The sequence below is a fragment of the Synchiropus splendidus genome, chromosome 1 (assembly GCF_027744825.2).
Source record: "Synchiropus splendidus isolate RoL2022-P1 chromosome 1, RoL_Sspl_1.0, whole genome shotgun sequence".
In the NCBI taxonomy this organism is placed as follows: Eukaryota; Metazoa; Chordata; class Actinopteri; order Syngnathiformes; family Callionymidae; genus Synchiropus; species Synchiropus splendidus.
In genome coordinates this window covers 64,224,505-64,237,760 of record NC_071334.1, presented here as the reverse complement: position 1 = coordinate 64,237,760, position 13,256 = coordinate 64,224,505, and the positions used below count along the sequence as shown (strand labels likewise).

At 40.8% G+C, this 13,256-nt stretch overlaps 1 protein-coding gene across 15 annotated transcripts in view; it reads right to left on the bottom strand.

Annotated features, from left to right (window-relative positions):
• The window catches only part of mbnl2 (muscleblind-like splicing regulator 2), a 40,402-nt gene extending 27,355 nt beyond the window's left edge, over positions 1-13,047 (bottom strand). For 13 of the 15 annotated variants that reach the window (XM_053855487.1, XM_053855527.1, XM_053855507.1 and 10 more), the window contains exons 1-2: positions 9,314-9,591; positions 3,549-4,261 (exon numbers count right to left, since the gene is read on the bottom strand). In XM_053855487.1, the coding sequence (XP_053711462.1) occupies positions 3,549-3,722 (174 nt within the window). In that variant the 5' untranslated portion in view covers positions 3,723-4,261; positions 9,314-9,591. Of the gene's footprint in view, positions 1-3,548; positions 4,262-9,313; positions 9,592-12,816 lie in introns of those variants that run through there. The other 2 variants (XM_053855478.1, XM_053855468.1) reach the window with 2 other exon arrangements.
• Between the last annotated feature and the right edge of the window lie 209 nt (positions 13,048-13,256).

The window sequence follows — 13,256 nt, the reverse complement described above, 5'->3', positions numbered from 1 at the left end:
AAACATGAGGCACTAACATCATGTGTTCTTCTCCACTTTGCAATGACAATGCAACCAGGCCTGGCATGCGTACTACATCATTTCCAGTGATGTGGACATCTGAAACGGCTCCATTTTTAATCAGGCAAAATAGGAAAATATTCGTTTTTGTACAGACAAGTCCGTAAATAGAGACAGACAACTGTCAAGCTTAAGGTGTAGACCGTCTACTACACTAACTTATTAATATATATTGTGAGAGAATGACCACTAACACTAATGCACACTCGAATTAGAAAGTTTTAAAGATATACTGAAAAGATATAATATACTATGTACTAGTACCAAAAAAACGCACATGACTGAATTTTTTTGGTCAGTTACTTATTTGCTTAATATTAGCCCATTGACTTTTTAGATTCTAATAATGCAGCTCATCCTATTTTGAAACTATGTAACCACAGCAAAAACTGTGGAGAGACCACAAAGACGTAAATAGAACCCAGGACATGTGTGATAGAAATGCTGAGTTCAGCAGTATCTGAGTTGACAGTATCTTTAATGCTGGGTTGTTGTAGTAACAAATGTTTGCACGGGGAAAGCATTACTGGCCACTCCTGTCAATAAAATCATCCCTCAAGTTACATTTAGACCAGGTACAAAAAGTGGAAATATTTTGTCTGTAATTGCAAGTTAACATTTGTGCGATTAACTGAGATTAAACATTTTAATCTATTGACAGCACCATTTTTGATCTTGGACTATTTTCTGCTTAACTACTACGATTAAAGAGGCTTTTCCACTCAATTGCCATGATTCATGCACACCTAACCTTTATCCGACTTCCCTCCTCTGGCTGGCGCATAGCCAATACTATAATGAGAACATGATGAAAAAACAAAAAGAATGTATCTGTAATTGTATTGCTCTGGCATACTGTATGCCAACACATGATTTAATCTGAATATTAATCAAACATGTACAATATACTGGTCTTCATTGAAACTTCATTGATGCCGCCTCACGTACTTCAGATAATTAATCAATTTGTAGAGATAGCTATAACTATAAAATATTCTTCTTCTTCGGGTTCATATTCTAACCGAGACCAAAGAGCAAAAAAAAGCATCACAAGTATTAGCCATACATTTCAGAGCAACATTAAACAAATCAGGCGTGCTGATTTGGTCTAAGGTTTTCACTAAAATAAGACTTCTGATCTGTGACCAGGTCATGCCTGGAGGCACACAACCAGGGTTGATAACCCTGTCAGAGGAGGGGACCCAGTAAGAAGATACGGGTGTAATAGGGTGGAAATTTGCCATCGAGTGAAACAAATTTGGAAAGACAAAGCATCCATTCTGTAAGTTGTCATAAGGAAAGCGTTGGAACGAGAAAGTGCAACATCTTAATCTGTGACAAAGCGACTACTTTAGTGAATTGGTGATGAACATTAGGACCACAGTTGCTCTCATGCAAAAGCAGAACATTACATTAAACGGAGATATCTATGAGCCAAGACTGCAGTGGTTAAACAGTGACAGTGAAGAAGTGACGCTGGATCTCCTGTCAATAATTAGCCATCATTTTGCTACTTATTAAGATTATTATTATTCATCTGACAGTTAACTCTGTGAAAAGCTCCATGGATGCATTCTTGCCCCGGAACCAGTTCAAACAGGAAAGCCTCTCCAACCTCGGGTCTTCCACTTTTAAATGTCTGCCGGCTCTTGATAAGCAGTTGAATAAAATAAGTCATTATGCTCACTCTGTGCAGTAAATATTATTGCTCAGTTATGTTACTTTCTACATCCGTTATGAACCATCAGAAAAATACACTACTTATAGCCTACTTTAAGTATGGGAATTGGACTCAATTGTGCGTTAGCGAAGGTCTCTGGAAAGGTCACGAGACATCAACCACATGTTGAAAAACTTTGCCCTTTTTCAAATTCATGGTGACCCATAATTCTAATAGTGAAAAACTGTGAGTCATTGCACAGCCCGTCAACAGTGGATATTAAATAGTACGACAGTAAGGAAACATTGCTGGCCATCTTTTACGAGGCATGTTTGGGGAAAAAGCAGAGTGAGACGCGAATAGATGTCATGTGATGAGGAATTCCAGGCGCTTCCTCACATGGGCAGAAAACAAATGAAGCCCTATTGGAGTCAGATGTTTGGTTTTAAACAATTAAACTGTAGCAACAGCAGCTCATAAAAGCAACTAGTAAGACTAAGTGCTGCTCACTGGATCAATGGAACTTAAGCAGTGTAATTTCTGGAATTTGCATTGGCGGCCGATCAGCCAGTTATGGAGAATCACAGCAAATGACAGTGTCTGACAGAGAGTCTTAAAGGTGTATTTGTTATCCCACCATAGGAGTAGAATGCTGTATTCTCTGAAGGTAAAAACTTCCAGTTTTCTGCTTGACTTTCACTGGTGATTCATCAATGTCACAGTTGCTTTTTTGTTGTAGTTTCTGCCGCACACACATAAATAATGTTTGCAATACAATAAGTTGGACTCGGATGCAGTCAACCGGCGGCCTTGTGTGAGGTGCCCTTTTTACAATGAGACTGGCTGGCAAAGTGCTATGTGAAACCAAAAGATAACTTTTCAGCCGTTTAAAATGTCAACACAGCTCTGTCCAGGTGAGCATCTTATTGCTTTTCTTTGAATGTCGAAGACACATCTGTGTGACACAGAAAAACTCAAGCAAGTGCACACCTCCACCAAAGAACGTATATCCACTGACGCTGACTTTTTTTTTTTACCTACGTTTACTGTAACATTTTAATTCATTATAAGCTCAGTCAGAAAGCAGGTGGCAGGAGTGTCTCAGAGCTCCAATAATCCTAACATACCTGGCTCATTTTCACACCACTGTAGCATATAAACTCAAGACAATAAATTCAGCATAATCTAATCCCAATGCTGTAATGGTTAATATTTTTTATCTTGTTTAGTTGTTGGTGTCATATCTGTTCGCAGTGAGATACATTGTGGTTTATTATATTCTTTTGTTTGTGACAGCTGACATGAACACCAGGAATAGAAACCTTGGAGTGACTTGAGGAGATCATATGTTTGCTCCCAGCACAGATGACAGCCAAGGCATGGAAACATTAGACCTACTTACATGTATTCACAAAAAGACATGCCCGCACACTTGCAGCAACTGGACATGACAGAGGAGCTACATACATAGCCTTTAGCTTCATAGGTCAGACAGGTCTGGTAAGTTAAGTCCACCACCGACATACCCACTTTTTTGGGGGGGTGGGTCACTGTACACCCATTTAGCTCAGGAACCACAAAGCATTGTACATCCAAAACCATACAAGAGCATTTCTGAATAAGGCGATTATTCAGGATTTAAATGTGTGATATTTGCTTTGAGTGTTATCTCAAGTGTGCAAGCATGGGTCCTCTTAAACATGGGTGAAGTTATTTTCCCAGAGACTGTGACATGCCATCAGTGGAGCTAAAGCATGGTCACTATCAACCTTTACTCCATGACAGAACAACAGTTCTAAAGGGGCAATGATATTTCAGAGATTCTTACCTTTAATGAATCGAAACATGCAATGACTCTCCCGTTCTCCACCTGGCAGCTTTTGGATGGGTGAGCAAATTTGCATTCTTCGTCGCTGCGTGAACATGTCCCTCTCTGGAACTGTCGGCACACTTCCAGGGTCAGCCATTTTGTGTCACGTATCGATGCGATGTTGAGAGCCATGGCAAATGTAGCAGACAGCCGCCTTGAGGAGTTGTTGGGTTTCGGGAGGATATGATCCTCTTATGGGGGTTTTAAAAAGAGTTACGTAAAAAAAGATGAATGCTTAGGCCACCTCTGCATGGAATTATATTAAAAGAGGTGCCAACCTCCAAATGTAAAGTGCCTGGAGATAACGTGCAGTTAAGTGGCTCTATCGAGATTAGACTTGAAATGTCAACAGATGACGAATCGCTCAAACGGGTTCACTGTCTAAAGGCTGACATGGCATAACAACAGACTGGGGCCATGAGTTGTGTGTTTTTTCTTGCTCGTGCAGTTGCACACAGTACTTTTTAGTCCTCCTTTCAGAGCTTGGGGCACGGCAGCCAGCAGGGCTGCGACTCCACCTTGGTGTGGTCTTGACACTAAGCAGCAACAAAGACAAACATAGAGGTCTGCAAAGGCTGAATTCGAGCTCTGTCCTGTCACGACTTCTGTGACAAAGGTCTGAAGAAGCAACTTCAATGACGTCAATTCACAAGGCACTTTCTGTCAGCAATCTGCAGAGAAACAAGGGGAGAAAGCAAAAAAGTTACAATCGTCAAATACTTGGAACAACAAATTGGAACGCAATCATAAAACAAAGTCTAAATTCAGTATTCGAGACTTGATGGAAAGGATTTCCAGAATCGTGCTGAACAAAAATATAAACACACAAAACTTGAAACAAAAATAGAATGTCATCACATTTGATATGATTCTTGATGTATTTGTTTCAGGATAGATTTGTTTTGCTCAAACCCAGTGGTCCAGGGTCACTTGGCTGCTCCAGTTGACTACAATCTCAAGAGTCATGGACCACGGCAGAGTGGTGCTCAATCTGCATGAGCAGTACAATTGGGGGAAAAGTACAGCACCAGTACAGGAAATCCCCCTGTGATGTGAGACAGTTGAAAACTTGTAAGCTGAGGCTGTTAGGTGTGGAACCAGTATAATGGAGAGTCAGATGTAGAGCCAAGAACCAGTATGATGCACTTCCTGCCAGATACTGAGATCCACCACCATCTAAATTAGGCATCCCCTCAATGGACCACGCGTGAGAGTTCACATCAACGGCCCTTAACTCACTGTCATGATACTGTCTGGTAGGCTTCTAGTGTAAATAGTAGGTCAGGTGGGACAGTGAACTTTGTCTTGCGGATAGAAATCTATTGCTGCTGAGGGAGCCATTACCGTGGGATATGTGGAAATTGGTGGGACAGAGGACTTCTTAACACATTTGAAAACTCACTAGTCGCATCCAGTACGAAGCGTACAATAGGCCGTTCACAGATAGACACCTCCCTACTGATGCTCCAACACCAGCCCCTTATCACTACAAGAGAGAGAAGTGCCCCCTCTTAAATCTTAAATTCTTGAGAAAAAAACCTACTCAGTCGTCAGTTTCACCCAAATATCTTTATAGCGCCCACTCTTCCCACCTGCAACATCAGACAGGTAAACACGGTGTTTGAGCGAGCCCCTTCATTTGGAGCACTGATACATTTCATTAGGATCTTATTGGATTGTTGCTTGGTAGTTAAAAACACACTAAATGTCCTTGATATTTAGTTTTATATATGAAAGTGTCTTGCGGTAAAATACAATAATTTAGAAAAGACACTGAACACTAACCAGCAAGCTTATGTTGATTTATGCTCTTTGGGTGTCTGAATGAAAATTGTAGCTTATAGCTGTTTAACATTGCAAACACTGAAGAAAAACACCAAGAATGTGACATCAATAAATACACTTTATACTTTAAACAGCAGTCCCTGCAGAGAAAAATCCTGCTTCAGTTGGTAAAGTTTCTACATAGTAACAGACCTCAGACTGTTTTTCATAGAGCAATCCCTCAGGTTTTGTCAGATCTGGGTTAGGCAGAGTATTTTTGTCCTGCTGTCATGTAGATCCAAGAATCTTTCTTAGTCTTGAGGTGTTAGGCCAACATCACATTTTTTTTCTTTGCTCATTTGCTTCAAATACAACTTCAGATTATAGTAAATGAAAGCAATCGAAGCAACACTATGTGCAGTCAACAAAGAATGGCACAGACAATGATCACCATTTTTCAATTGGGATTTATAACATTTTACACCTTGTGGTTGACACAAAAAGATGTATTATTAATGTTTATTATTAAAAAGTATTTGGTTCTTCCCAAATGTGATGGACAATGGCAGACAATAGCGTGCTAAATAGCTTAACTTATTTTTCAAGACATGGCATGTGTTATTTGCATCCGAACCATTTCCAACCTTTGCCAAAATACAACAGTATGGTTAAACTAAGAGCAGGGAACCCAGGTGTCTTTCATAAGATTTTAAGGAGAAATTGACACTTTAGTTAGGAGTGCCTTGGTAAAACAGCATTTTTGGGATACAGCAACCTGTTTTCATTTTGGGACACAAGCACTGTCTTTGGTTACTGTGTACAAGAACGGACCCTCACATTTTTTTTTTTCTGAATCCTTCTTTTTCTTTTCTTTTTAAATCATTTGTCCAGCTAATAAAAAAATATAACAAACAAGAAAGCTGTTGGTTATCCCCTACTTAAATCCGTAATGCATTACTAAATACATTCATAACACATCATAGTGATGATGTATATAATGATGACAGATGATATTACAAATGCATTTAACACAGATTATATTATGGTGTTACCTTTTCATATTTCTCATAATATTATACTTTGTGGATTGGTTAAGGTTAGGTGTGTGGTTAAAAGCTTTTGAGTCTTTATAACTAGATTAAGTTATATCTACAATTTATAATATTTTAGAAAACTTGTAACAAGTTACCATACATAATTATGAACATCCATCTTCATCTTCAATAACACATTATAAATTCCTTCTGATGTGATATGAGTGTGCTTACAATGCATTATAGAGATACCTTTAAATGACTGTGTTGCCACTTTGTTAATACCTCCAGTAATATTTATTGAAAGGGCACAGTCGGGTAAAATGTTTAAAATAAAGTACATTTCGTGAAACGTCTAGTTAATCATATTGTCCTATTTTACTGCTGAACATGTGAAATATAGCTTCAGGAACAATAACGATGTTCCCCGAGCTCAGTTCTCCAGGGATGAACTTAATTTCGCAGCAGCTCCCCGAGGAGGAGCATGTCAGATCTTCTCATTCACAATGAATCTGTGTTTATATTTAGATCTCTTCATTAAAGTGTCTGTTATCAAGGTAACCTCCTTTGACAACAGTGTTCTTTCACCTCTGAGTGAGCAGATGTTTCGGAAGCAAGTTTAAAGAAAAACATTACAGTACGTACTTAGACGAAATCATAAAACCACCTTCGTCCAGCAGTACTTTCTGGACCAATTGGCCACCACATTGGAGTTAAATATTATTTCTTCCTTTAACAAGTTATCAGTGCGGTCAGAAGGACTTGAGGTCAGGAATAGAACTGTCCATCATACTTGCTCAGTGCTTGTTGATGATCATATTAATTTGTCCGCTGTGCAATTGGTTATTTAGATATCAAATAATAAAATACAACTGGAAACAGGAATCTAAGATTCTGACCCGTAGGGCATACTTCAATTAAAAGGTGCCAAAATTCAGTTTCTCTCTGTGTCTCTTCGAAGGGACAAACAGAGTGACCTGATAAACAAGGCGGAGATGAGGAGAACGTCACCACAGAACTAGACTTTATGGATTACCGACGCTTACTAAGGCCAGCTGGCAGGAGCATTATCTTACCCGGTCCTCTTAATTGAATGAGAGTCAGCGGGACTGGGGTGTCTCGAGTGAAAGTCATTGGCTTGACCTCTGAATACCATGTATGTAACTCATTAGTCTGGTATCCCCGCTGCAGTTTATCTTAGCTGCTGGTATTTGTTCAGCAGAGACGATAAGCTACCTGTTTTGAGTCTGGTGACAAAGCTGCCTGTGGACAAATGTAGATGCAGAGTGGCGACATTTCCATTCAGAGCTATTTTCTGTGTGCGATTCGCAGCTGTATGGTCATTTACATGGCAAAGAGGAACAAGTGGTCAATGTTTTCCAAGGCTGCCCAGTCTGGCTCTCGTCGCACAGAAGACAGAGCAACATTTTTCCTCTGAGTAATGGAAAATGACCGAACCTGTTGGTTTGATCAAAAAGTGTCTTTGTTTCGAACCTGGCTCTGAGTGTGACATCACCATTTGCAAATTCTTCCATTGCAGCAGAATGAGGGGCAACGCTTCACCATGCAATCTTGTATTTATTAACACTTGGATTCTGCATTTCCCTCTAATGTTATACCAAGATTAAGCCACTGTTCAACATATGACACAGTCAGCATAATATAATAGCTTCAGCTTATCCACAGTGACCCAGATGACCCTGACCATGAGGGCAAGCTTCTCTTCCCCTCGGAACAGATAAATGTTTTGGCATGATTAATGATAAAACAATGGCAACTTCAAGTCCTGCTCATTTAAAACTGATTTGCAGATACTTCCAAAACACTTGGATGGGTCTTTTTTTTTAAGGGAGTTCTAGTAAAAGTAAAAATACCGTGCTATTATTAAAAAAAAGATTTGCAAGAACCACAATTTTCCCTTGTACCCAGTATTTCTCAGCAATTCATCAATCATCAATTGTATTTAATATCTTGGAAGACAACAGTTTTCTTCATATTAGCTACATTTTTTACTTATTTAATACCACACCGCCATGTTTCAATCCTCACTTCCTGCACCTTAGCTTGTAAGTATTTCAACAGCGTGAGGCTTTCGTTTCCAAAGTCTATCGAATGGTTAGGACTGTATTATCACCACCGTATTTAGTGTGATACAAATACAATGAAATACAGAAAGACGGACCCCACAATTAATTTCACATTCCTGTGTCATAGTAAAAGGTGTCAGAAAAACTTTGGAACTCACACAAACGCATTTAGCTAATATGCTTGAGGGGGTGTCTGAAGTCATACTGGAGATCTGGCTCTCATCCGAGGCATTCTTCTCTCAACAGGAAGGGCTAAACTGATGTTCCATTTTAGAAAACACCCATTTCCCCTTGATCCGCAGCCAGAAGCGTAACGCCACACTGGCCTTTTCCATGCAGGCAATGTCCACCTCGCCTGGCGCATAATCTAAATCCAGGGAGACAGCAGAAGGCTGGGGACATGTCAACTATGCTCATTCTAACTTGAAAGGTTAATTATTGCTACAAGCTCTTCTTCCCTTTCTTTCATTATTTAGTTTTACAAGATGACAAACACAGCAGAGCAATAGTTTGAAGTGAGACAAAAATGAACATGATGAAGCACCAAAATAACTCCTGACATTTGCACCATGGAAGTTATCTGCTGTGATAATGACGCCTCTCTCTCTGGAGTAGAAACACAAGTCCGTTACGGCACTGAAAACTGCAATCACAGTAGTTGCTGTGAAGCTGCATTGCCCCCGGGGATTTATCTCCTTTCTTCCCTGTCATTTGTAACCTCTTTCTATCATGAAGAATCACCTTTAGTTGTTTTACCGCCAAGGCTGGGAATACCGCAGACTGCAGCAAAACTCCCATACAAAATACATAAGTAGCCAATGAGTCTGTGTGATCCCACCTGGTATGTCGGGTAGTTCTGCTGTCCCAAACACAGGAGACTCCGGTGTTCTGTGACACTGAGCTCTCCCTTCTGCCTCAGCAACTGGAGTTAATGACCATGTGAGCTGTTGTCAGTCCGACTGCAGCCGGAGGTCCATGCTTGGACAGGGATTTCTCTGGATGTCTCCCTCTCTCTGAACGGAGCAAGCAAGCGGTGAGCGAGGCAGGCAGGCAGGCAGGCGAGGAGGCAAGCAGGAAGCAGTATAGTGTGTACTCCAACTATCTGGCTATTACACTTCCAACCAACCCACCCCACAGCCAGCCTCTTCCTCCCCACCGGCTTGCGGCAGAGTCCAGCCCCTTCCCAGCTCCAACCAATGAGAGACCAGTCCTTCTGAATCCCTCCTCTTCTTAGGAACAGTGATGGGCTTGCAGCAGCAACCTCTGAATGCTAATGTTTGCAGGTATTTCCCCGGTTTCACACCCAGCACACCAACTATTACGTCATTTTCTTTTCTCAACCAGCTCATAGATGTTTCTTCAAATGGAAATCATCCCTCTACTGGCAGCTAGTAGAATAATTACACGAGATAAACCTTTCACAAGTGCAAAGTACAACATTCATTTGAGCGTTATAATGAAAGCTTTTGTAGGTACTTGCTTACCCCTTAAGTCTATAGATCCCTGCACTGGCTGCATTTTTCCTTTCATCCAAAATTTTTATTGAACAAAAAGCAATCATTTATGCAGTCATATCAGAAAAAAATGACTGGTCCTTCAGACCCAAGAAGGAAGTTACACTGGGCTTGAGCTGGCGGGTCTCAGTGGGGCAACACTGCCCTTCCTCCACCCAGCAGATGACACGCTGGTTGGCATCATATGAGCCATGAAGTCAGCACGTCACAGAACTGATGAGTCAGAGAACCAGCTTCATGACTTTTCGATCCAGATTCAATAGAACAACTGTAGCGTCTGTCTCTCTCCGACACTCTGAGCGTCTGCCTCTGCCACTCTCTCTCTCCCTCTGGGTCTCATTCAAAGCTTTAGACAAAGGCTGTGAATGACATAGCAGCCTGGGTGTTTCTGTCAAATCAGTGGACTAAAATATATTTTCTGTGGCATAATGCACTTCACCCACGTGACATGGACCGAGTACAGGGCAGATCAGAGCAGTGGATTTTAACAGCAGCAAAAAAAAACGAGAACTGTATGACAACAAGCAAGAAAAATTAAGATTTAAGAATCAGTAAAAAATGAGAATAAAACATCAGTGCGATGCCCCATGTTTGTAAAGCAGACAGCTTCAGTGTGGATGCTATTATTAATGTAATTATTGACTTCAACTTGGAGATGGATGTTGCAGTAATTATTGCAAAAATAATGCTATATGAGCTACAATGCTACAGTATATGGTGTGCAGGTCAAATCTAGCAAACCAAACTTAAATGTAACTCTGTAATTATATAAGTGTGAAACCACAATTGAAATATATACAGAACATATAATGAATTGTGCAAACATAAACTATAATTACATGCCTCTATGTTGGTGAAGAAATGCTGTGAAATATCCACATAAGAATAACATATAGACAGCTCCTGTGCTGTACAATACAAAACTTTCACAGATTCAGAGCGCATGCTTTATTTTACTGTTTATAGTGCGCCAGCAATTTGAGCCTCAATTGCACAAAAGAACACTGCATGCTCAAAGCATCAAACAACACACCTTTGTCCTCTAAAAATAAACGCATCACTTTATTCTACAAACATCAAACGACGCATTTCCTAAACAAATGTAACAATCAGGAATGCAAACAAAAGCTTGGCAGGCAAACAAATTGAGCAACTTCCTGCACAGGCTTGCCCCATTTCCTCGTTTTATCACAGTCCTGAATGACCTCATACTGAAAGGCACACAAATGCATCTTAAAAGCAACGACGGGTTCATACCCCGTACCCGGTAAACAAAAGAGGAATGCACATAAATGCGGGCGTGACTGTTGAGTTGCTGTACATAACAGGATGAAACTAATTCCAGAGTAGAAATAGGGCACCAAAGACAGATCAATGAAAAAGCAGCTGTCTTTTTCTATTATTAGCGTAATCAAAGCTGCAGTGAGGTTCGCTTCCTTCCTTCCTTCCTTCCGCTTGACATCCATCCCTGCCACTATCAGTTTGACGGACACTTAGTTTACACAATGATTGAAAGTTAGCATTTCATGATGAGAGACGTCCAAGCGAGCGTGCTGTCTTGCAGACTGAAGCCACTCAGCCCACATTAAATAGTATATATATTTGTGTCTCCGTTGCTGCACTGCTATACAGAGCAGGCTGCTTGAACTCAAGGTGTTTGTTTCAGTTTCAAATTGAGATGTCATATTGGATTTTGCGCACGAACAATTAATCCTCCTCTGAGTGACCTAGCGGTTAGCCCAATCAAAACATATTTAAGGGTGAGGTCTAGTGCTCAACCAACCAGAACAGGATTAAAAATGTGGGAACTAAGATCTTGCAGTAATTATAGTCTGACAAGGATTTCATATACAGCACAATAACATTCGTATCTGCCGAGAACGAGCGTGTTACTTTGTCATAAAATTGTGACATACAAGAAAAGAAGTTGGACATGAAGCTGGACAAATTATTTTATACCAACGATTTCCCTGAAAGGGACATGGAATACAGAGACGCTGTCGACTGAAGAGCCGTTCATTGTCTACTGCCAAGCCCTGGCTAACTGAGATTATTGGTCTATTCCAGCTGTCATCACGAAAAAAAAAAAAGAATATGATGAAGAAATGTGATGGAACACTTTGATGACACTATTTCAAAATTCATTCTAACATGTAAAATCTCAGTGCCAGTGTTTCCATAAATTAATACAAATAATCACTTTACAGCCAAGCTGCAGCATATTCTGTTACTATGGCAACGTCTGGGCTAAAACATTTCAAAACAAAGAGGGCACAATGTGACGGTGTTGGCTGAAAATGTGAAAATATGGAACAGCCTTCACTGAATCCTATCGCGGCTAATGTTAATGACCATACACTATCTGTCACATTATTGCCCTTTAATACCAACCCTGACTGGTCATGTTATTACCAGTGATGACACACTTATTACTCCCACATTACAGCTCATGAAACTGCTGGGAAGGTTAGTAGCAACATTTGGTCTTTCTTAAAACACTCAACTCAAGTCTAAGGCTTGTTTCGCATCAGTCTCGTGAAATAACATGCGCAAACGGAGCCGCATGACTAAAGCCTCGCGTCAATATTGGTCCTAGTACTAAGCATGGTTTATTTATCGCTTTGATACGCAGCAACTTTCACTGTTTTACACTGGCGGCATGAGAGAACTTCAGATAAGCAACCGAAGAGACCTTCAATTCTTTGGTGGGGGAAACTGTAATTACATCATTTACAGTTTAGAGAACGGTGTTTTTCCGAGTCACCACGCGGAGTGAGACTCGTTTAAAAGAGGAGAAGTCTGTCGAGCTAGGTGCTAAGCTAACTACCTGCAGCGTACCTGCTCACGAAGCTGTCACATCCAGCTGCGCCTCACACTCCGCTCCACCGCAGCTCTGAGCCAGTCCACGAGCGGCTGCAGGACGCCCAAAACAGGTCTTCGTCTGGCTCTCAAGACCCCGATTATTCCCAGCATCAAAGTTTTCCCACTTCCACATCTATATCGCAGTGAGGCTGCCGACTTTTCAAGCTAAGGTGGGAAGCAACAAGCGATTTTGACAGATCGGGGGCGTGTTTAACTAGCACTGCTCGGGGGTACTTACTATTTACTAAGCCATAATAACAATTGAATGACACGAATTCTAGCGTGAAAGCCCGCAGAACATATTGGAAATGCTAACTCAAGGCTTCACTAGAAAGGACATAGAATGTGGTCGGCTTTAAAACAAGTATAAGACCACTTGTAGTTGCCTCCCCCCCTGCCGTTGAT